At 46.1% G+C, this 22,893-nt stretch overlaps 3 protein-coding genes across 4 annotated transcripts in view; all 3 read right to left on the bottom strand.

Moving 5' to 3' along the window:
* Positions 1-352: 352 nt before the first annotated feature.
* POPDC2 (popeye domain containing 2) lies at positions 353-20,986 on the bottom strand. 2 transcript variants are annotated; one of them, XM_059687747.1, is made up of 4 exons: positions 20,057-20,986; positions 11,948-12,056; positions 6,152-6,560; positions 353-589 (listed from the first exon to the last, which is right to left on the bottom strand). In XM_059687747.1, exons 1-4 carry the CDS (start codon positions 20,545-20,547, stop codon positions 504-506), a joined length of 1,095 nt encoding a protein of 364 aa, XP_059543730.1. In that variant the 5' UTR covers positions 20,548-20,986; the 3' UTR covers positions 353-503. The 2 variants fall into 2 exon arrangements, with proteins under 2 accessions (XP_059543730.1, XP_059543729.1); XM_059687746.1 differs by having other exon boundaries at positions 448-589; positions 6,011-6,560; positions 20,057-20,984.
* LOC132230381 (cytochrome c oxidase copper chaperone) overlaps positions 12,033-22,893 on the bottom strand; it is a 29,405-nt gene continuing 18,544 nt past the window's right edge. The window contains exon 3 of the mRNA XM_059687751.1: positions 12,033-12,056. The gene's annotated coding sequence lies outside the window, so the exon portion shown is untranslated. The remainder of the gene's footprint in view (positions 12,057-22,893) is intronic.
* Positions 13,411-14,736, bottom strand: LOC132229267 (acylphosphatase-1-like). The gene has a single exon (XM_059685996.1). It carries the CDS (start codon positions 13,923-13,925, stop codon positions 13,632-13,634), a length of 294 nt encoding a protein of 97 aa, XP_059541979.1. The 5' UTR covers positions 13,926-14,736; the 3' UTR covers positions 13,411-13,631.

The following is a 22,893-nucleotide window of genomic DNA, read 5'->3' as shown; positions in this document are numbered from 1 at the left end:
CTAAGTTTTAAAATTTCTACTTCCGCACATTGAATTTTAATTAAAAAACAAACCAACATCACAGTGAGAACTTCTTGGATAGCTGACTTTTCACTGAGCTTTTCAGAAAGTTAAAAGAAACAACACAGGGAAAGGAGCTGAGTGATTTATTGAGTGCTTCCTAGGTGCCATGCCATGTCCTGGGCGCTTTGCCTAAGTCACCTCGGGACCCTCACAACAGCCCTGTGAGGTGGGTTTATAGTCCCCACTTTGCAGATGAGTCTCGAGAGGCTATGGAACTCGGCCAAGGTCCTGCCGTTAGTAAAGGATGGACCCTGTGCCTTTTGCCCTCGAAGATGCCTTCTGCTGGCAGGAGAGCTGGTGGAGGTGAAATGGTCACCCAGGGCCCTGGTGTAGCTGTTGTGCTGGCATCTTGCCTGTGAGCCTTCCAGGGGTGAGGAAAGGGTGTGCACGCAGCCCTGTGAAGACGAACATGGCCAGAGAAAAGCATGGTCCAGGGATCCCTAGAGTTCAGGAGTGTGGATCGGAGCCAAGGGGGCCTGTCCCGTGGACATAACTTGAGAGTAGCTCTGGAGAGGAATTCTAGAAGCTGTGGAAAGAAAAAGAGGAAGGATTTCAGCACTATGGCTCCCGATAGCTTGCCTAACTTCATAGGGTTCTTTTACCTTTTTTTTTTTTTTTTAACCTCTAAAAATTCCCAATGTTTTAACTGTACCCTGTTGGGGAGCACATGAGACTTGGTTGGAAAGTTGTAAGGAGGACATTCTGAGAAAAGGGAAGTGTGTGGAAGGCCACCTGCCCTGTTTATCGGAATTCTGACTTAGGGGAGACTTAGGGGAGTGTCGAAGGCGGCGCCCCTAATTATTCCTTGACCTTTCCAAACAAGTCTGTGCATATGAGACCCCCGGGTGTTTACTGGAATCCATGCTTAAGCCCTGGATGCCCTTGCTTAGAGGATAATGCAAACACATGTGTACTCTCCCAAGATTACTCACCCTGCTGATTGTATATAAAGATAAAAATACCAACAAAAGCCTAAGGAGGCAGGCAATTGAGGCTGCCTGGCAGCTATCAGCCGGGCCATCTCTTCGCCCTGTCTTTCACAGGAAACTGTGGCGGAGTAATCTGTTCATGTGTGGGTCAGCCCCGGCAAGGTGGTGCCCGTGTGAGGAGCCCCGGCAGTAGCCAATGCCTACCATATAAGGGCAGTTGTATCTTTGAGTAATTTCATTCTAGAAAGAATATTAGGGTGAGTCAGGGTTGAAATTATATAGTTTGATCCTCTCAATGTATAAGCGAAGAAACCAAGAGATCAATTTCTGTTGCCTCCTATGGAGAAGTTCCAGAACTCTACTTCCTAACACTAGCGAATGAGCTTTTAAAAATGCTGTCGAGAAAAATGGGGAGTTTTGTAAGCCCTCTGTCTTATTTTCACAGAGAGAGGGGTAGGCGGAAGGCCTGTGAGACGTAAGTGGAAGAAGAACCTGGGAATGAGCACCGGCTGCAGGCTGCTGGGCCCCAGAAGGCAGGGAGGGAACTGCTGCTCTGACTGGACACAGAGCCGCGGCAGGTAGAGTGACACTACCTCCTACAGACCCAGAACCTGAGATCCCGGGCCATCACCTGTCATGTCGCCTTCAAAGGCAAGTTTTCTGCCCAGGAGCCTTTACAGGTTCTGGGAGAAAAGTGCTGTTTAACGACACTGACAGCTCCCGAAACACCTTGCAGCTACTTCAGAGGGCAGGAGCCTGAATGCAGGGCGGTGGTGGTCTGCCTCCTCCTGAGCAAATAAGGAAAACAGATGGTGTCTGGCCACCACTTAGTTATTCAGGGGCTGAGAGCTAGTGTGCGTTTTCTCTGGGCCTCCATGTTTTTGCTGCTCCTTTTGTTGTCAGGGGATTCTGCTAACTGCCACCTTCCCTGAAAAGCCAGACTGCAGGAAATAAAAGGGGAAAGTCATGTAAGGCTGACAGAGAGCAAGAGACAGAGACAGAAAGAAAGCTTGCCAGATAATTCTACACACATAAAAATACCTTATACATTAAACTAGTGCTTTCCAACTGACAAACTGCCTTTATATATTTTATCTCAATTACTCCTCGCACACAGCAACCTGGTAAGGTAGACAGAGGCTACCTGTCTACCTATTAGTAAGTGTTAGTTATCTCTTAGATTACTAGTTACCCCTGTATACTAGATCCTCAGTAAACGTTTGTTGAATTGGTTCTTTGGCCCTCGGTATGCTGTCTTGGGCTCTTTCCCTGACCACTCTTTCCCAATATACAATCTCCATGTTGCAATCTCTTTCTCATTTGTTTATTTATTTAAATAAGAGAGAGAAAGGAGACAATATATAGTTTTTACTTTCCAACCACAGAGCTTTGAGAACAACTTGAACACAAAATCAGCCAAACTTCAGATAGCTTTTACTGAATTAATGATAACGGACTCATTATTTGACTTAACTGACCACTTCACAGATGTGTCTATTGAGCATTTCCTATAGCTAAGACACCAAACGGAACACTGTGAGAGTGTCTGTGGAATTAGATAGGAAAGTTCTAGTGATGGCAGGGATAACATGGGGCCTGCTGTAAGACCCTGCATAGATACACTACCCGGCAGCACTGCTTTGCCTGTTAAAAGAAGTAGCACCCATTTGTTCAATTCTGGGCACCTCAAGCCTAAAAAAATGTACTCCCTTCAAAAAGAGCTGCAGTGGAAGCTCCGTGTTCAGCTGTAAACACTTGGACTGGTGTGAGGGACCAGCACGGTGTCAGTGTGGCGAAGCTGTGTCCCTCTCAACCGTGCAGAATGCAGCCAGCCTCCTGCCTCTTATGGAAGGGCTGAGCCGGGGTGAATAGCAACGAGCTTACAGTTTTGTAACCAAAGAGCCAGGGAAGAGCTGGTGCATCTGTCCTGCTTTAAAAGGAAGCAACAGCAAACAGCTACCAGTCACAAGAGACTATGCTTATTCATTACAGCAGTCACTCTTGAAGGAGTTTAATGGCAAATAAATGAAACCAAACATCCAAAACACAATTCCAAAAGGAGGTCTCCAGTTTAAACTATCCCATTATCACGGGCTACACTGAAAGGGGTCTGAGATTTGGCCAATTCAATCATGTTTTCAAGTTGTTCTGAAGATGCTGTGGTTTGGAAGGAAACAATATGATTTTTCCTTTCTCTCTATTGCTTAAACAAACATTGAAAAACCTACTCTCTTTCTACTGCAAAGACCAGTACTTTAGAGAGTGGGTTATAGTGGCAATTTTCTCATCTTGAGCTTCAGAAATGGCTGCATTAGGAAGGAGGCATTTCACAGGAGAGTATTAGCGGGGGAGGACCTCGGAGACGGAGCTGTGACCTTTCACGTGGAACATCTGCACCATCACACAGGGTAGGTGACAGGCTCCTCACAGCTCCAGAATGGAGGGAACTCTGAATCCAGCAGGACCCACCACCCAGCAGGGATGAAGACCGTCTTAAGACATAAGAGAGATTATAGTGAAAGATAGCAGAGTTCTTGCTAAAAGACACTCCTGTGTCTCGGGCTTGTGTCTATTATCCTGCTGACTGGCTTCCCCTCTCCTCTTCTGAGCAACTCACTCTGCCTTCACTCATAAAAGAAAGTAGTTAGGTGTTTTCACACCTTCCCTTAAGGGTCTCTCTCTCTCTCTTTCTCTCTCTCTTTTTCTCTCTCTCTTTCTTCCTTTATTTCTTCCTTGCTTTCTTTTTTCAGAGGGAGAGAGACATTGATGTGAGAACAAACATCTGTTGGTTGCTCCTGCATTCTCCCTACCTGGGATCCCAGGCTTATGACCTGACTGGGAATTGAGCTGGCAGCCTTTCGGTGCATGGGATGATGCCCAACCATTATATCACACCGGCCAGTGCTTAAGTGATTTTCTTTACAGGCAGAGGAGAAGCGCTGATCTTGAAAGAGTCAGGATAAAAAACTACAGTGGGCCTTGGCCGGGTTGGCTCAGTGGATAGAGCATCAGTCCTCAAACTGAAGAGTCCTGGGTTCAATTCCGGTTAAGGGCATGTATCTGAGTTGTAGGCTTGCTCCTCACCTCCTCAAAATCCTCCAGCACCAGGCTGGTGGAGTCCTCACCCAGGCTGTCCCTGTCAGGCCGGGACATCCTGGCCTGGGAAGGCTGTGCTGGAGGGTGGGTGGCAGCTGGAGAGGGAGAGCAAGGGGGCACGTGTGAGAGGCAACCAATCGATGTGCCTCTCTCACATTGATGCTTCTCTTGCTCTGTTTCTCCCCCACTCTTCCATCCTCTCTAAAACTCAATGGAAAAATATCCTCAGGTGAGGATTAACAACAACAACACTGAAGTTGGGGTTACAGGGTGGTTTAGGAGGAAGAATAGGTAGAGCAAGGCAGGAACATGGAGGAAAAGAAGGTCATAGAAAGATAAATACATGAACAATAAAATGGAGAAGATGTAAAGGACAAATATGAAGAGAGGAAACTGAGAAGAAGAAGGACAGGAAGTTTCTCTTAGTAAGAGCAGCAAACCGAGACAACCAGGACTGAGCAGAAGTCAGAAGGAGGGAAGACATCAGAGAACAGACAGAGCCAGGAAAAGGGAAGGAAACCTGGAAGAGCATGAGAACAGAGAGCTGCTGGGAGTTCAGAGCGTGTTTCAGGGGGCAGGTGACTTGGAGAAAGAGAGGGATCCACAGGACATAATCCTTATGCCTGGAGAGGGGCGTGGATGAGCAGGGAGGTGACTGTCAGCACAATGGGAAGGGGGCAATGAGAGTGGACAAGGCCAATGGAGCGGGTTGACAAATGATCTTGGGTGCTAGATAGATCCTTGGGATTACCCCAGAGTCAGCTCCATGGGGCTCTGGGGACAGGGTACCACAGGAGATGATACATTCCAAACTTATACAACCAAACGTTTAACCTCTCTCGCCTCCTTCATCAGTTATAAATATATATATAACTTGTTTTTCAAAATATACGAACATTCACTCACCCACCTCGCGTACCCTGGAAACCTTCCTCCCTGGGCTAGTTCCTCGGGAATTTTGTCAGTGTTTCCCAAAGAACCAGGGGTCTCTTGGGGCTGCCCTCCTTACTTGGAAATGCCTTCCAAGTAGAAAGCTGTGGTATTTTCCTCAGGAAAAGCCAGCTCTCCACTGCGGTTGTGTGGAGTCCCAGAGGAAAATGTCACGGCACTGTGAGAGCAGCAAAGGGAACATGAAAGCAGTTTCCCAGAACTGCTCAGCACAGCCTTTCTTGTAGACCTCTCTGCTCTATGAAGGAAATCCTGCATGTACCATCTGCCCTCCCAGACCCGTGCCCACTCCACCCCACACTGGTGTGGTTTGCGGGGAAAACCAGGCTTCCTATATACATCCGATGGCAGCCACGCTCAGTCAGAGCGGCATCCAGTGCTCTGTCTCAGCGGCTGGTGCACTTTCCCCCGGGGGAGAGGAGGGCGAGGCAGGCACATTTTCCTCCTGGGGTTATTGGCCTGGATCCCAAGCCTCTTCGAAATAGATGATTTGAACAGAAAATGCACAATTCAGGCTAAACAATGACTGCTTTCCAGAGCAGACTCTATGCCAGGAAGAACCAATGGGAATTAGAACCATGCCAGTTTTTTCTCCCCTCTAAAGTGCATGCCACACACACACACACACACACACACACACACACACACACACACACACAAATACATGCCACAAATAAAATCCCCGTTATTGATTAGCACAGTCTTGCAAAAAATTTAGCAACCTATCTGCTTGCTCAAAATGCCCACCAGCCTGTCCACTTTCCAAAATGCAATCACATTGAATAAAGAACGAGTTAGAAATTCCCCTCATGCCTTGCATGCACCCGCAGTGAGTTACTGTCTGCAAGGCTGGGTTAACACCCCTTCCTGGGAGTCCTCTGAGAGGACAGGCTTGAGGAAAAGCCAGGCCTCCACAGCTGGGTTAAGACCACCTGTTGGCAGGGAGGTGTGGCAGCTGCCATCTGAGTACTTACATAGGATCCTGAGCTGGTGGCTGTGCCCAAGTTAGCTCTCCCCTCACCTCATGTACTCCCCATCACTCCTATAATCCATGAACGACTCTGATCCTGACACCTCCTCAAAATCCTCCAGCACCAGACTGGTGGAGTCCTCACCCAGGCCGTCGCTGTCGGGCCGGGACATCCTAGCCCGGGAAGGCTGTGCTGGAGGGTGGGTGGCAGCGGGAGGGGGAGAGCAAGGGGGCATGTGCTGGACAGGTGTGGGCATGGCCTGAGGAGGGGCTGGGGCTGGCTCGTGGACTTCCTCATCCTCCTTCTCAGACTCTGGCCCTGCATCTGAAGCAGCAGAGCCCAGGACGTGGTAGAGGCTGGGGAGACGGATGTCGAAGCACAGCCCAAACTTGGCAAAGAGCTTATCATTGAGAGCGTAGAGCTTTTCTGAGATGTCATAGCCCAGCAGGACTGAGAAGAGGCGGGAGATGTATCGCTCTTTGGCCAGAAGAAGGTGAAGACTTTTCCGGGGCCAGGAAATGTAGCTGCATGGGGTCTCAGCAGTCAGCGTGACCTGAGATGGATAAGGAGCACAGAGTGGAGGTTTAAACTAGAAAATTTGTCCATGTTTAGCAGAGAGAAACATACAGTTACTGGGTAAACGATTGCACTTTTATTGAGGAACCTGTGGGAGCACCTCTCCGCCCCCCCCCATGGCCTTGCCTGGAGGAGGCCCAGCAAATGTCTTTTAATTGTGTGCACTGGTGTGTGTATGGGGGGGGGGGAGTAGGGGGCGGGTGGTGTATCCTTTTCAGGAACCCTGGGATCAGCCATTCATTTACTGGGCCCTCACCTCTGGGAGCCTCAGTGTTCATATCTCATAGTCTATGGCCCCATGACTGATACCACTAATGGCTACAGAAGGGTCTGGGTCTGTTGTGACTTCAAGATAGAGAAGGGGCCTCTTAGTGCTCTGAAGAGAGGTCAGCATGGTGATGGTAGCTTGGTTTAAGAATAAAGAAGGGTAATGGAATAGGGAAGCAAGAGGAGTTGGAAAGCATTTTAGAGATGAGCTTCCATGGGTATTAGGAATGCCAATCTGCAGCAAGTGGACAGAACATTAGCCTGGGATTCAGGTCCAGGAAATTGCTCTGGACTTGGCCACTACATGTAACCAGACAGATCTGATGACTAAAGTCAGAAAAAGGGCACACAGATGAGGAAATCTTCAGAGCACAGTGGAAGAGCACCCTACTCTCCATTGATTTAGTTGTCTAGGAATTTCTGAGTATTCATTATGTGTCCACGGTGCAAAGCTAAATCACACTTGCAGGGTAAATCTTGTGTGCCCGACACGCAGTAGGTGCGTGATAAGTTCTTGTTGAAATAATGATGAGTGGTAAAACTAGGGTTAAAATGGAAACATGCTTAGGATAGTGAAGGATAAGAGTATAGAATCACACAATTTTTAATAGTCCTAAGTGGCCAAAATACTTGAATAGGGAGAAGGTTGGCAGAGTTCAGGATGAAAATTTGTGAATGGAGACAGTGGAAATAATTATGATGATAGCAGCTAAAATCAATTGCCAGGCATTGAGTTAAGTTCTGAATGTGGATTATCTAATTAAAGGTAGGGTTGACTCTACATTCTTTCTTAGAGATTTTATACAATCCTCATAGTTCCTGCCTTGCCTACCAGAGCTCCCATGATCCCAGTCTCCTCCCCCTTCCTCCATGCAGTACCCTCTTCCATTTTCTCTACTCATTCCCTCCGAATCATCAGCACTGAAGATAGGGCCTGAAATCACCTCACCGTGGCCAGAAGCTGGCTTAAAGTTTCAGCTTTACCCCTTTACTAGCTCTGTGACATCAGACAAATTACTTAATCTCGCTGAGCATGCTGCTTCATGAGAAAGAATTCGGAAAGTAGTAAGTACTCACAATCCATTCAGCAAGTAGCGGTCCCTCTCTGCCATGGTCTGTACCTTAGATGTGCTTACTAACAATTCCCAAAAAAGAAATCGGAGCACTGATAATGAAGTGGGCGTTAGTAGGAGCTAATCCGGATGCAAACAAGGTGCTTAGAGCTTAACACAAAGACTGTAGGCATTCTTTGAACATGCTGTCGCTTCTTCCATCTTAACATAAATCAAAATTTTAAAAATGAAAATTCTTTTTCCTCACCTCACTTCTTTGGTGAGCTATCACTCCACTAATTTGTTTTCCTTTTCAGCAAAACTTCATAAAAAAAACATTGTCTATACTTGCTGACTCCAACTCTTCTCCTCTTACTCTCTGTTAAACCAGTGAGGGGTTGCTCCTCGCAGTCCACAAACACTGCTCCCGGTAAGGTCACCAATGAACTCTAAGTAGCAGTGGTCAGTTTTCATGGTGTCCAGCCCTGTTGACTGCTCCCACCTCTCTGATACACGTTCTTCACTTGGTTCCCAGGACGCCATACTCACCTGGTACAATCTCCTGATCGCTCCTTTCAGCTTCTTTTGCTGCGCCTTCTATTTCTATCCAACGTCTAAACACTAGACTGTCCCAGGTCTTGGTTCTTGAACCCCTTCTCTGTCTAACCTCACTCACTTGGTGATCTCATCCAACCCAACAGTTTTAAATATCATGTGTATGCCAACAACTTCCAAATTTATGTCTCACCTCAGGCCTCATTCCTTAATTCTAGACTCAAATATACAACTGCCTGTGCAGCACCTCTATTTAAATGTGTGCAGGTGATGCAAATCTAATATATCCCAAATTGAACTTCCTCTCTTCCCCCTGAACCAACTCTAACTACAGCTTCCCTTAGCTCAGGTGATTGCAGCTTGCTCCTTCCAGCTGCTTAGGCCAAAAGCCTTGGAGTTTTCCTTAATCCTCTTTCTCTGACACACTGCTTCCAATAGTAGGAAATCCGTTTGGCTCTATCTAGGAAATATATGCTCTGGACCTACATGATGTGGCTCTTCATCACCTCTCTGACTTCCACTCCTGCTATCTTCTCCCCTCCCTCTCTCTGTCGGTCATTGTCTTATTAGGTTGCCTAGCATAGATGTGCAGCTTAATAGTGTATGATATAATGATCCTAAACACAGCTGAAGACCTGGTATGTATGAGGGGTGGTGCTAGGAGATGTCTGTGAAATGATTCACATCCTCTCTCTTTCTTTTAAAAAATGTTTTATCCTTACCTGAGGATATGTGTATTAATTTGAGAGAGAGAGAGAGAGAGAGAGGAAGGGAGGGAGAGAAAGAGAAAGATCGATGTGAAAGAGAAACATTAATCAGTTGCCTCCAGTACATGCCCCAACCAAGGATTGTACCCACAATGCTTCTCATATCTTAGTTCTTTGTATATGCATTCTTTTCAGATGTGTTAAACAAAACACAGTCAGACATCTCCTGTCTTCCCCACCCTCAATCCATTTAGCCTGGATTATGCATGTTCTGTTCAGCCTTTCTGTAACTCCGACATGCCAGCCCCTCCCACCACTGGCCTCGGCACTGGCTCTTCCCTCTCGCTGATACGCTCCCAGATATAAACAGAGCTCACACTTCTTCAGGTCTTTGCTTAGATGTCACCTGCTCAACAAAGATTTCCATGACCTTACTTAAAATTGCAACTATGTCTTCCTTACACTATATTTTCTAACATAGTAGTTATAAGTTTTTAACATATTACGTAAGTTACTTATTCATTATGTCTATGGCTTATTTTTTTCTCCCCTACTAAAATATAAATTGCATGAAGGCAGGGACCTTCATCTGTTGTGTTCACTGATATATTCTAGGCACCTTTCACAATGCCTGGTATATGATGAGGATACATATCACTGAAGTGAGTGAATGCAGCAGGTGAAGACTACCCATCTTGTATACCACTTTCTCATGTCCTGTATAGAATCCTTCCCCAAACGTCTTCAGGAAACCTGCTTATTAACTATATCTGTAAGTTGGACAGACCGTTTGTTTAATTCTCACCTCAGAGTTTGGTTGAATGAATTAAATGAGATAACATATTCAAAGAGGCACTGGGTCCAGTAAAACTGACAGGTGTGATGAAATGTTGATTCACTTGTGGCAAGCATGATAAGAATTATGATTCATCCAGTCACTGTGGATTGCCTTACTCAATAAAGCCTATGTAATAGCAAAAGGACAAAATAAACTGTAATTCGGGACAACACTTGACATTTGCAAAGAGGAAGTGGGACTTTACACAGCAAATGTGTGCATCTCATTTCTCCCCAATGAGGTGCACGCTAAAAATATAAATGGGAAGAATATGATGGTACCTACATTCCAGGCTGCAAGGTCACCTGGGGTTATAGTCCTTCTTTTCAAGCATAACTTAGGGGAGGACACTCAGCTTCTCCACCACCTGTTCCTCAGTGTCACTGTCAGAGACAGAGCCTAGTTCTGCTGGCTCAGGACCTCACTCAGCCCTCCTAGAGGTGCTATGGCCCTGGGGGGAGTTCTCAAGGGAGAATGCTGGGCTGGTTGGAGAGTGTGTGTGTGTGTGTGTGTGTGTGTGTGTGTGTGTGTGTGCGCGCGCTGGGGAAGGAAGTGACCAGAGGGGAGCTAAGGCTGGTGGTCCTGGCAGTGGTATCAGGTTTGCTTCTCAGGCTCTGTCTTCAGAGTGGGACGGAAGCAGGCCCAGCCAGGTGGCACTGACTGGCACGTGTTTATTATGGGGTTGGCTCAGATGCCAGCCTAAGAGACTCCCTGATAGAAGTGGTAGGAGACACATGGAAATTAGTCCTGGCAAACTGTCTGGTCAGGGGAGTCCCTGTAACAGGAGAGAGAGAGAGAGAGAGAGAGAGAGAGAGAGAGAGAGAGAGAACGAACTTGAGTCTCCTGGTGACCCTCCCATTTAAAAAAAAATAAAAGAGAAATAGTAGAGCCAGGCAGCTTGGCTTTGCTACTTTCTAGATTACCTTTGTCAAATTACTTGATGTTTTGAGCCTTAGTTTCCTCATCTGTAAAACAGGGGTAATAATAACATCTAGCCCAGAGGGTTGTTGTGAGAATCAATAAAGTAATATAATATGTAGTGCCTGCCACACATTAGCCATTCAGTAACGAGAACTCAAAGAAGGTAACTGAAGTCTGAGGATTGGCAGGGAAGAGAGGAGAGGGCAAGTGGCCAGGTCCCCACCTTGGAGTGTGTATGTGAATGCCCCGGGCAGTCCTCGGAGACACCAACTGCCCACTGCCAAGCCAGTTCAGCCAACGTTTATTAAACACCTACTGTCCTTTAGAGCCTGGAGATAGAGAGAAGGAGAAGCCTAGATTTCTACCTCAAAGAGTTCACTGTGCAGAAGACAGAAGGGAAAGCAGACCCTTAGGACAGAGAATGATATGTGCACCAGGCAGCCTCAAGAGAAGGAACAGAAGGCACACAGACAGGAACAGTAGGCTGTGGGGATGGAAGCTGGTGAGGTCAAGCTGGGCGGCTTCACAGGAAGTGAGATGCCACAGCCTCATTTGCATGCGGACATGCATTTCAGGGAGAAGGGACAGTAGGGGCCAAGGCATGTCCATGGCTAAACAGTGGCTGTGTTTAGTTCAGTATGGCTGGGTGAGGGGAAGGGGCTGAGATTTGGCTGATGCCTCTGAAGGTCTTAAGTTACTCTCTAAGAAGTGTGGGTTCTGATATTGTGGCCACTGGAGCCTTCTGGAAGGATTTAGGCAGAAGAGTGACATGGCCCACCTATCGGGGGTTAGCATCTCCCTATCCCGCCCCTCCCTATCTCCCTATCCTGCCCCTCTCCCCCCACCTCTTCCAGGAGCCCAGGTACTCTTCCCACAGGAGGGGAGTGCTCCACCCCTCACATCACATTGGCGGTGCTTCCAAGGACAGATGTCAGAGGGGAGAGATGGGGGTGGTGGTGGTGGTGGTAATTGCTGGGTTACAGTGGGATGAGCGGGGCGGTACTGCCATGCGGCTCCCTATTACCTGGAACACACCCTCCTCAGAGGGCGGCAGTGATTCCCACTCAGGAGAGTCCATGAACTGGTAAGGAAAGATGTAGTGCAGAAACTGCCCATCCTGGCTCACACGAACCCTGGCAAAGGGAGAGAAGACACTGTGTGGAAAAACGGGAATGGCTCCCAAAACCCTCTTCAAAGTCTAGACGACACATTAAAAACTGGAAAATGATTAGAATCTAGCATGGGTTTTTCCTCTTCCCCCCAGAAAACACACAGTTTTAGCTTCAACCTTTCTTCTAAAGTGAGTTATACCAAGAAAGGAGGTGTCTCTATCAGGCAAAGGGAGCAATAAGAAGATCTCTAGGGGGAAGCTGAGGTCATCATTGGGTCTTTTTATTTAAAGTGGGTGGAAAACTGTTCAGCAATGCAGACGATTAAGTGCACTATTGTGGGCGATGGTGCCATTGGTAAAACACGTCTCCTGGTTACCTACACAACAAATTTCCATTTGAGTGTCTACTGACTGTTTCTGACACTTGTGCAGTCATAGTTAAGATCGATGGAGAGTCATCTTGGACTTTTTGATACCGCAGGGCAAGAGGATTGTGACAGATTACATGCCAGAAGCCAGTCCACCCTTGCTGCTTGACATAGTCGCTGCAGGGAAGAAACATCTGCACAGCTTATGTTTCAAGGGACCTGGCGTATATGGCATACTGTTCTTAATATGTTTGCTCCCCTTCTTAGCGCTATGTGTTTTAACCAAGGTCACCTCCCCGAGAAAGGTTGTTTAGGACTAAGGAAGGGAATCAGTAAAACCCCTTAACTAAGAGCCAGGTGGGTAGTTAATCACTTTACGAACAATCACGCTTAAGCTACATAATCTTTACTTAGGATAATCTCCTTCAGTTACTTCCTTGTAGTTTAATAGAACAATAGAGTAACCTTGGAATGGAGATAAGAAATGCCCTAACCTTTGGAATAGAATGGATAGGATTAAAATCAACTGGTATAAATACAGATGTAATAGGACAATACAGAGAGAACCTGGCTATGATGATCAACTGAATGCTGCCTCCGTGTCATTCCTTCTTCGCCGACTCCATCCACACCTTTGGGAACCCCTGGACCTTCTGGGGATGGACCCCAACAGATGGCGCCTGAACAGGGACCCTTAGGTAAGCCCCCTATTCCCCTAGGTAAGCCCCACTCTTGGGACGGATAGGACTCCACCATAGGAAGAGGGTGGATAGTCTTCGCCAACTCCGTCCACACCTTTGGGAACCCCTGGACCTGCTGGGGTTGGACCCCAACAATTACAAACACAGAGTTATCCACTAACAGATGTGTTTCAGATTAGAAACAGATTAGTTTTTCAGTGGTCTCTCCATCCTCATTTGAAAATGCAAAGGACAGTGGGTGCCTGAGATGACTCATCACTGTCCAAAGACTCCTTTCTTGCTGCTGAGAGCCAAACTGATCTCAGAAATGACTCCTCTACTATTTTCTTTTTTCTGATGTGTTTTTATGAGAATTGTGTACCGTTGTAATCATTCCTTCCATCATACATATTATATACAGTAACATTCAGGTGTCTGAAACTAAAATAACTCACTGACAAATTCTAATATTACTCAGAATGATTCTATCTCTATTAACAAGAAAAGCAAAACCTCTGAGATTCTCTTGGAAAATTTGAATTCAGGGCATTATTTTACAATTTGGAAATCTGAGTAATCCAACTTTAAGTTGACTTTCTCATTGTTGAAGTTTGCTCTGTTGATGTGCGATTTGGGACTTCCTTTTGTCTCAAGCCATTCCTGCATATGACGCACTTTGGAGATGGGACCTTGCAATTGTCCTTGCATTGTATTCTGGACCCAGCCTACCAATCCCAGCCTTTTACTCTCAGCCTGAGTGTACTTGTGGAAAAACACCCCTTGCACCTTTCCCAAAACCTCATAATCCACCCATATCAGGGTGTCCCCTTCTGCCATGTTCATGCTCAAACCCTCCTGGCCTTCCTGGCTGGAGGCCAGGCCAGCACCGGCGACCACCAACCACCACGCCAACGGCTCCCCCCGTCGTGGATCCCTCTACTATTGAGAAACTTGCCATTTCCCAAGGACAAACAGACACCTGCCAGGCTGGCTGCCATCAATAAATCAACAAACAAATGTTGGAGAGGATGTGGAGAAAAGGGAACCCCAGTACATCACTGGTGGGAATGCAGACTGGTGCAGCCACTGTAGAAAATAGTATGGCGGTTCCTCAAAAAATTAAAAGTGGAATTGCCGTTTGACCTAGCAATTCCACTTCCAGGAATCTATCCTAAGAATCCTGAAACACCAATCAGAAAGAATATATGCACCCTATGTTCATAGCAGCACAATTTACAATAGCTAAGATCTGGAAACTGCCCAAGTGCCCATCAGTAGACAAGTGGACAAAAAAGCTGTGGTACATTTCTACCATGGAATACTATGAGGCTGTAAAAAAGGAGCTCTTACCCTTTGAGACCGCATGGATGGATCTGGAGACCATTATGCTAAGTGAAATAAGCCAGTTAGAGAAAGACAAGTATCACACGATCTCACCTACATGTGGAATCTCATGAACAAAATAAACTGACAAACAAAATATGTCCAGAGGTATGTGTGCACAGGACAGAATAACAGATCTCAGTGGGAGTAGGGTGGGAGGACAGGAAGAGATTAACCGAAGAACATATATATGCATACATGCATAACCCATGGACACAGAGAACAAATAGTATGGGAAGGTCTGGGGTGGGGCAAGGGTTGAGTGGAGGGGGGCAAAAAGGGAGAAAATGGGAGACATCTGTAATACTGTCAACAATTTTTTTTAAAAAAAGCCTATCACCCCAGAGACTGCCCAAAAGCTGGCTGGTGACAGTATTATGAGTGCCCTAGAGCCTCCAGAACTGAAGTGTGAGCTACTATGAATAGCTCCCCAGCACCCTTTCTGCACAGCTGCTGTTAGCATCATACTAAAAGCAAATGTTTAAATCAAACCAAGAATTACAAATGAAAAGTTCATTTCTGCGATAAGGACGAATGCCCTGCACCCGCCCACATGCCCTGGCATGAGACAAGGCCCATAGGCAGGACCCTTCCCCACCCTCAGTACCAGTTAGTTTTGAGTAATTGTGCATTATCAGAAAAGTGGTCAGTGCTACTTTTTGTTTTGTTTCAAAACAATGTTGTTGTTTAAAAGCAAGGCATGCCTGTGACGAAGCGGAACAGACCACTTTGGGTTGTTGAAGCTGCTCCCTGGTTCCACTCTGGAGAGTAATCTGGGAGTTTTGTTTTGTTTTTCTTTTTGGGGGGCGGGGTTGTTTTATTTAGTCATTTTTAAAACTTCATTATCCTTTGGACAGTCCTTAAGCAGGGGGAGCATGGAGTGATTCCATATTCCACTTCTTACATCTAGTTTAGAAAACATGTTCCCCACCTGGTGCTCTGAGGAAGGAGTATAGTAAATGCCTCACTGAATAACACGCTCCTTGAAAATCACCTCTTCTCTCCACCCTCGAGTAGGTCCAGTATTTGAGGAAACTCAGGAGTGGGTGGAGCCTGTCTTGCCCCTTCTCTTTCCCAGAATGCACTATATATGTAACTGTGACTTTCAAGGAAATTTGTTAGCTATTTGATGATTTTTGAAAGTTAATTTCTAACTTCTTTTGCTGATAAATGAAAAGTATTTCACCTTTTCAAATATACCAAAATTGACTTAGTACATAAAAAACATTTCCCCCCATCAGTCATTGTCTTATTAGGTTGCCTAGCATAGACGTGCAGCTTAATAGTGTATGATATAATGATCCTAAACACAGCTGAAGACCTGGTATGTATGAGGGGTGGTGCTAGGAGAGAGATGTCTGTGGAATGATTCCCATCCTCTCTCTTTCTTTCAAAAAATGTTTTATCCTTACCTGAGGATATGTGTATTAATTTGAGAGAGAGAGAGAGAGAGAGAGAGAGAGAGAGAGAGAGAGAGAGAGAGAAAGAGAGAGGGGAAGGGAGGGAGAGAAAGAGAAAGATCGATGTGAAAGAGAAACATTAATCAGTTGCCTCTAGTACTCGCCCCAACCAAGGATTGTACCCACAACCTTTTGGTGTATGGGACGATGCTTCAACTAATTGAGTCACCTGGCCAGGGTAATTCACATCCTCTTTCAAGTTATGAGGACGGAGACCTGCTTTGTTAAGAAGCTAGGGTGGAGTGGGTTAGGAGAGAATATTTAAGAACATGGGGACCAACTAGGGGAATCCCTTATTTCTGTTTTGCATGAGGAACACAAGAGCAGCCAATCAAAGCTCTCTAATAAAAACCACTAAGTGTTAATAGGGATTTTATCAATTTCTTTTGGTTTCAGTTTTCAATATTTAAAAATGTTTAGGTAATCTTCTCCACCGTCCCCGAGTCCTCATTCTTGTAGATTCGTTAGTGTCGAACCAATGCTTCTCATATCTTAGTTCTTTGTATATGCATTCTTTTCAGATGTGTTAAACAAAACAAAAACCCTTACCAAAAGAACAAAACAAAACAAACAAACAAAAAAGATCTCTAAGGTACACCCTGTCAATTTGGAAGAAGCTACTGTTCCATCATTTCTGGAGCTTTAGTGATGAAACACACTTCTGGAAATGAGAGGTGGGTACGACCTGCTCCTTGCCTCTAAGGATTTCACGATTTAGTGGAAATCACAGGCATATAAATAACTGGCTGCAGGTCAGTGTTGTACTATTGGAATAGAATATGTCTTCACGTATTCGGTTCCCTCTAGAGATGGACTTCTTCCTAATCCCCACCTTCTCAGGTCTCAGCTTAAACACACCTTCTCCCAGGAAGTCTTGCTGGACTTCCCCAGAAAAGTTAGATCTGCCAGTTACACGCTCTGATTGCATTTTGCATTTCTCCTTGGACATTTTATGTATACAATTCACCATTATGCTGAATATTAATTATTGACTTTCTTGATAGACTGTAAGCTCCATGAGCACAAGGACAACATTTTTCATATTTTATCACTGGATCCCTAGGTCCTAGCACTCTTCAATCTTTTTTTTGGGGGGGGGGGGAGGATTTTGGAAGGATGGAATAGAGCAGTGGATCTCAACCTGTGGGTCTCGACCCCTTTGGGGGTCGAACAACCCTTTCACCGGGGTCGCCTAAGACCATCGGAAAACACATATATAATTACATATTGTGTTTGTGATTAATCACTATGTTTTAATTATGTTCAATTTGTAACAATGAAATTGGGGGTCACCACAACATGAGGAACTGCATTAGGAAGGTTGAGAACCACTGGAATAGAGGGAGGGAAGAAGGAATGATGGAACAAATGAACTCACTTGTGTCACCATAAAAGGGGACCAAAATCTCAAGGAAAAGCTTCTCAAATAAAGGAAGAAAGACAACAGGAGAGAACGAGGCTCTTGAAGCCTACATCAGATCCTTCCACCGTCTCCTGAAGCAAGGAGCCTCGCCACACATGCAAGCCACCAGGGAGCACCACTTTAGACTGTGAGCAACATCTCATGAATCTGCGTGACTCCCTGAAGCCATTGAAATTGGTATACTGTATCCTTTTTGATTTTGTTAATCCTCACCCAAGGATACTTTTTACTTCCCATTGATTTTTAGAGAGAGTGGAAGGGAGTGTGAGAGACACACAGAGAGAAACATCTATGTGAGAGAGACACATTGATTGGTTGCCTTTTACAGTGACCCTATTGAGGCCAGGGATGGAGCCTGCAACTGAAGTATGTGCCCTTGACTGGAATCAAACCTGTGACCCTCCAGTCCATGGACACTCTAACCACTGAGCAAAGCCGGCATGGGCTACTGTATCCTCTATCATTTGATCTCCTGGACAAACAGGTAATGTCCTCCTATGTGAATAGCTCAGACCAGTGGTTGGCAAACTGCGGCTCGCGAGCCACATGCGGCTCTTTGGCCCCTTGAGTGTGGCTCTTCCACAAAATACCGACTTCTGCGCACGAGCCACGAAGTTTCAATCGCACTGTACATGGGCGCCCGCACGTGGTATTTTGTGGAAGAGCCACACTCAAGGGGCCAAAGAGCCACATGTGGCTCGCAAGCCGCAGTTTGCCGACCACTGGCTTAGACAGTTAGTTGCCTGCTCAGAAGGCTGTGTATGTTGGGACTTGTGCTTTGAATACTAAATGAGAGAGACTCCCACAGCTCTACAGGGTAATGCACTTTGAGGAATTCACTTGCTGAGTCTTGAAAGGAACTCCTTGCCTTTATTAAAATAAAACAAAAAGGATGTCTGAGGTTTCAGTAATGGTTTCCAGATGAGTTTCAGCCTGCTGCTTGGAGGTGTTGGTGCCACACCATGACCAGAAAAAGGTGTGGGATTTTCTCTGAAAACCTGAGCCTGCTCATAGACTAGAAGCCTCCTCCCCCAGCTCCAACTTAGCGAAACTGAGATGGGGTGACATGGAAAGATAACAATGCAAAACTCTAACTCCAAACTTTGAAAAGCAAGAAATAAAAATCAAAATGTTCTCATTTCTGACTTGGGTTTTTGATGCTAAGTAAACTAGGAAAAGCCATGCTGAGGGAGCAAGCCCTTACCACCCCTTTACAGGGAAGTGGTCTTATACAAGTTCATGGTCCATCCATCATAGTAAAGATCCTTGAACCATACAACAATCATATGTTTCTAAAAGTGAGCACCATACATGGGGAGCAGGCATTTCTCCCCCAATCTCAACTCCCTCCTCTGAACCGAGAGGAGCCACGAGGAGCAGGCAAAAAACATGGACCTCATGAATGAGCACATTTCCTAAAAAACTGTCCTTATTTTAAGCATGGAACTGTAGGTGGCAAACATTTTGGCAACAGTTGTAATGTATTCGTAGTTAAGCATGTATTTGTTTAGAAATAATTGCCTTTGTTTATACTTTAGTTCACTCATAAAATTTCTCCCCACAGAGCTCTTTCAACCCAGGACCTCTGAGTCCAAACACACTTATATATATCACTTCCAATTCTAAACATTAACAGATATTATTGTTACTAGTAGTTGTAGTACCATTATCATCAAACTCTATGTTTCCACTGTGTGATTGGCAGTCTTATCTGGTTTCATTCCCCCTCTTCCCTTGGGATAGAGCCTTCTGGTTATTATCTTATTTTCCTACCACATTCTCTTGGTCTCAAGGAAGCTAGGGAGGAAATTGAAGACAAAGCCTTTTGAAATACTTTAGTGGCATTCCACAGAGCCAGCCCCAGAGCACCAGGTTTGCTGCTCAGCTCCACATCAAGTCCCACGAAGGCAATATTTCAAAGACTCCACAGTTGCCTATCAAAAGTGCAGCACAGACCCCCGTGTATTTGTTCAGAAGCCACCGGCCAATGGCCAGCACTCCATGCAGCTGAATGGGCATACACTGACCCTAACTAGAACCATTTCTGCTCATGTCTGATTGTCAGCCTTCTTAAATGGAGTCAGCCACGTGTCTGCACCAAAACCTCAATGAAACCTGGGTGGGCATCTGACTCTCTCCTCACTGTCTGGTCTTCAGATTTACAAGTCAGATTCCTGGCCTGTAAGAAACTCACTAGAACTACTGGGAATGGATAAGTGGGCAAGGAGTACCCTCTCTCCATACTTGGGTGTGTATGGACTGGCTTTTCCAGAGTCTGTTCAGGGTATCCCCAATATCCTTGATGCCCTGGCAGGGAACAGGGGCTATAGGAAAACCCTCTGTTTGGGCACTGGTCCCTGCACATAGTTGGCACTTGGCAAATATTGAATGGACATGGGAAGAACAAATTAATCTTATTGAAATATTCAGTTTTCCAAAACTTACAGAGATATTGCTGCAGCTTAGGGATAAGCATTAGACACCTCCCAGCAGCAAGTGCGCACACAATCTTTCCTGCCAGCCAAGAAGATACCTCATGATCTAGTTTTCTCTGGGAAAATGTTAAGAAAGAGGAAGCAAACCCATGCTTAGAAAAATCTATTTTGGTTTGTTTGATGTGTCACATCCTTCCCTTAATGGGAGGGGACACGAAGTGGAAAAAGATTTACTGGGAAACAAGAAGCGTGGGCAGCGACAGGGTAGCTTACCGGCCAGAGAGCAGCAGGGACAGGCGGTTGATGGGCGTCTCGCCCTCCACAGCGTACGTCTGCTCAGTGGCCAGAGTCAAGACCTGCTCCTCGCAGCAGCGAACGATCTCCTTGTATGCCTGCATGGGCACCTGCAGGGGCACGCACAGCGTCTTGTAGAGGAGCTCGAACTCCTCGGGGAGGGTGTCCTTGCGCAGGCGGTAGACCAGGTGTGCCAGCTGGAGCAGGCAGGCCACCGCCAGCAGGAAGTTCCAGATGACAATGTCCAGGCCGCAGGCATTGAACCAGCCCCACAGCACCGAGCACACGTAGCCGGTGCCCAGGAAGCCAAAGAGATAGAAGCATCCGTATACCCCACTGCCCCCCATGAAGCCCAGGAGCAAGACGCAGTTAGCCAGGTGGTAGAGGGCCCCTTCCATATCCTGTTTCCAGCCAGCGCACACCGGCCCCTGCCAGAGACGCTGGCCCAGCGTGCTGCTGTTGGTGCTCATCTTCGGGGCGTCTCAAAGTCGTGTCGGGCTCTAGGATTCTTCCACATAGGAAATTCTGAAAATGGAGTAGTCTGCCCTCCTACGTGTCTTCTCACCTCTGGCTTCTCACCACCAACTCCACTTGTCCCAGGAGCAAAGCTTCTGGTAGCTTTGGGAATGACTGACAGGACATAGCACACTTTATGGAGAAGTTTGAACCTCTTTATCCTCTCCCTCAGCCAGGCGCTGGCCCTCGGGCAGAGCTCTGGCCAGCTTCCTTGGCTCCAGATTCCTTAGGCCGGTCTTCACATTTGGCTCTGAGCAGAAAACCTAAACTGTCCTGAGCAAAGGACAGGACTGTTGGCCTGAACACTTCCGCAGTGAGCGACGATAAAGGGGCCACAGCCTGCTCTGTTTTCCCCAAACAGAGTGAGGAGCGGCCAGCACAGGAGGCGCACTTGTGTTCCATTTGGAATGTGTCTCTCTTGGCACCGGAAGAAAGGGTGACCCCAGATGGATACCATGTTTGGAATTGGAATACAAGAGGTACTGCCAGTGAGAAAAGACAGGCCAGGCACACAGGCAGGCTGGCAGAGCACTTAACATAACTCCCCAGAGGACAAGATAAGATCTCAGGGCAAGAGGCAGGCAGGGGAACACAGGAAAAGTGAGCACAGAATTCACCACAACAACTCAGGCAGGACACTGTCCAGGGCTCCCTGTGCTGAGGGCCAGGGGCTCTCCTGAGGTAGGAGGACACATCAAAGTAGGAAAGTGTGGGACTATTACCAGAAAAAATATCCTAACCGTGAGAACTGGAAAACCCCTTGAAGGCCTTTATTAAGTCACATTGTAAATATCACTAGGCATTTATTTGACAGGTTGAGTTCTACGCTGACTTTCCCCTGTGTACATCTGAATCAGTTATAGGTAATGCAATGGTAGTACCCTGTTCACACCCTCACCCTACCCACCCCGGCATTTGCAAAGATAAATAACTATCACCTGTTAAATACCTGCGGCGTGCCAGACCTAGATTATGTACTTTACACAAATGTTATTTCGTCATTACAACAACCCCAAAAATATTATCCTCCTCCTAGCTCTGAGAGAAACTGAGGCTCAGAGAGGTAACAAGTTCCCACAAGTAGCATGTAAGTGGCAGAATCAGGATTTGAACCCAAGTCTATCACACTGCTGTGTCTCACATAGTTTGCACAATAAGTGAAAATGCAGGATTAGATCCATGACTCCCAACCCCACACTCACTCCAAGAAGTCTGATAATGCCCAAGGAACTTCTGGATGAACCTGGGGTCTACTTTGAGTCCGCAAGAAATAAATCTGGAGTATTTAAACATTATACCAAGAAATATCCCTCTGGCTTCCAAATGACTCCTTGATCCCCCCCCCCCCCCTTGCTTCTGGTTAACCTTTACTCCATTAATCCTATTGCCCCTGAGGTATGGGCTGGGGACCAGAGGACCCAGTATCTTCCAGAACTATTCAAGTGCTCAATCCACATGGATTTTTATTATACTAATAACCTAGCCATAATTAGTGAGGAATTAGAAATTGGCAAATATGCTGAGGAGTAGAGGTTTTCAACTCAACATGAGTACTTACTATGAGCCAAGCACTTAGAGCATTAAAGATTCTCAAGAGCTGTCACTCTATCAAGGGAACGATACCTCAAAAGCAAGGGTGATTCATCAATAGACAAGTGAATAAAAAAACTATGGTACATATATATAATGGAATGTTTCTTGGCCATAAAAAAGAACGAAATCTTAACCATTTGCGACAGCATGGGTGGACCTAGAGAGTATTATGCTAAGTTAAATAAGGCAGATAGGGAAAAACAAATACCATATGATTTCACTTATATGTGGAATCTAAGAACAATCTAAACAAACAAAATAGAAACAGATTCATTGACACAGAGAACAGACTGATGGTTGCCAGAGGGAAAGGGGATGGGGAGCTGGATGAAAAAGGAGAAGGGATTGAGAAGTACAAATTGGTAGTTACAAAATAGTCATGGAGATGGAAAGGACAGCACAGGGAATATAGTCAATAATCCTATCCTATCTAATAAAAGAGAAACATGGTAATTGGCGTACGACCGATGCCCTTCCCATTGGCTAATCAGGGAGATATGCAAATTAACTGCCAGCCAAGATGGCGGACCGCAGCCAGGCAGCTTGAAACTAACATGAGGCTTGCTTGCTTCAGTGACGGAGGACTGCAACATTCCCCGCCTGCCTTGCCGGCCTCTGAGCTTGCAGTTTGAAACATTGTAACAAATATAGAAGCTAAACAAAACCCCAGAAACCAGCTTTCAGAGAGCTGAGCTGGGATCTCAGAG

This window comes from Myotis daubentonii, chromosome 3 (genome assembly GCF_963259705.1).
Source record: "Myotis daubentonii chromosome 3, mMyoDau2.1, whole genome shotgun sequence".
Taxonomy (NCBI): Eukaryota; Metazoa; Chordata; class Mammalia; order Chiroptera; family Vespertilionidae; genus Myotis; species Myotis daubentonii.
Note: the sequence above shows the minus strand (reverse complement) of the source record. Positions and strands in the feature narration are given on the sequence as shown.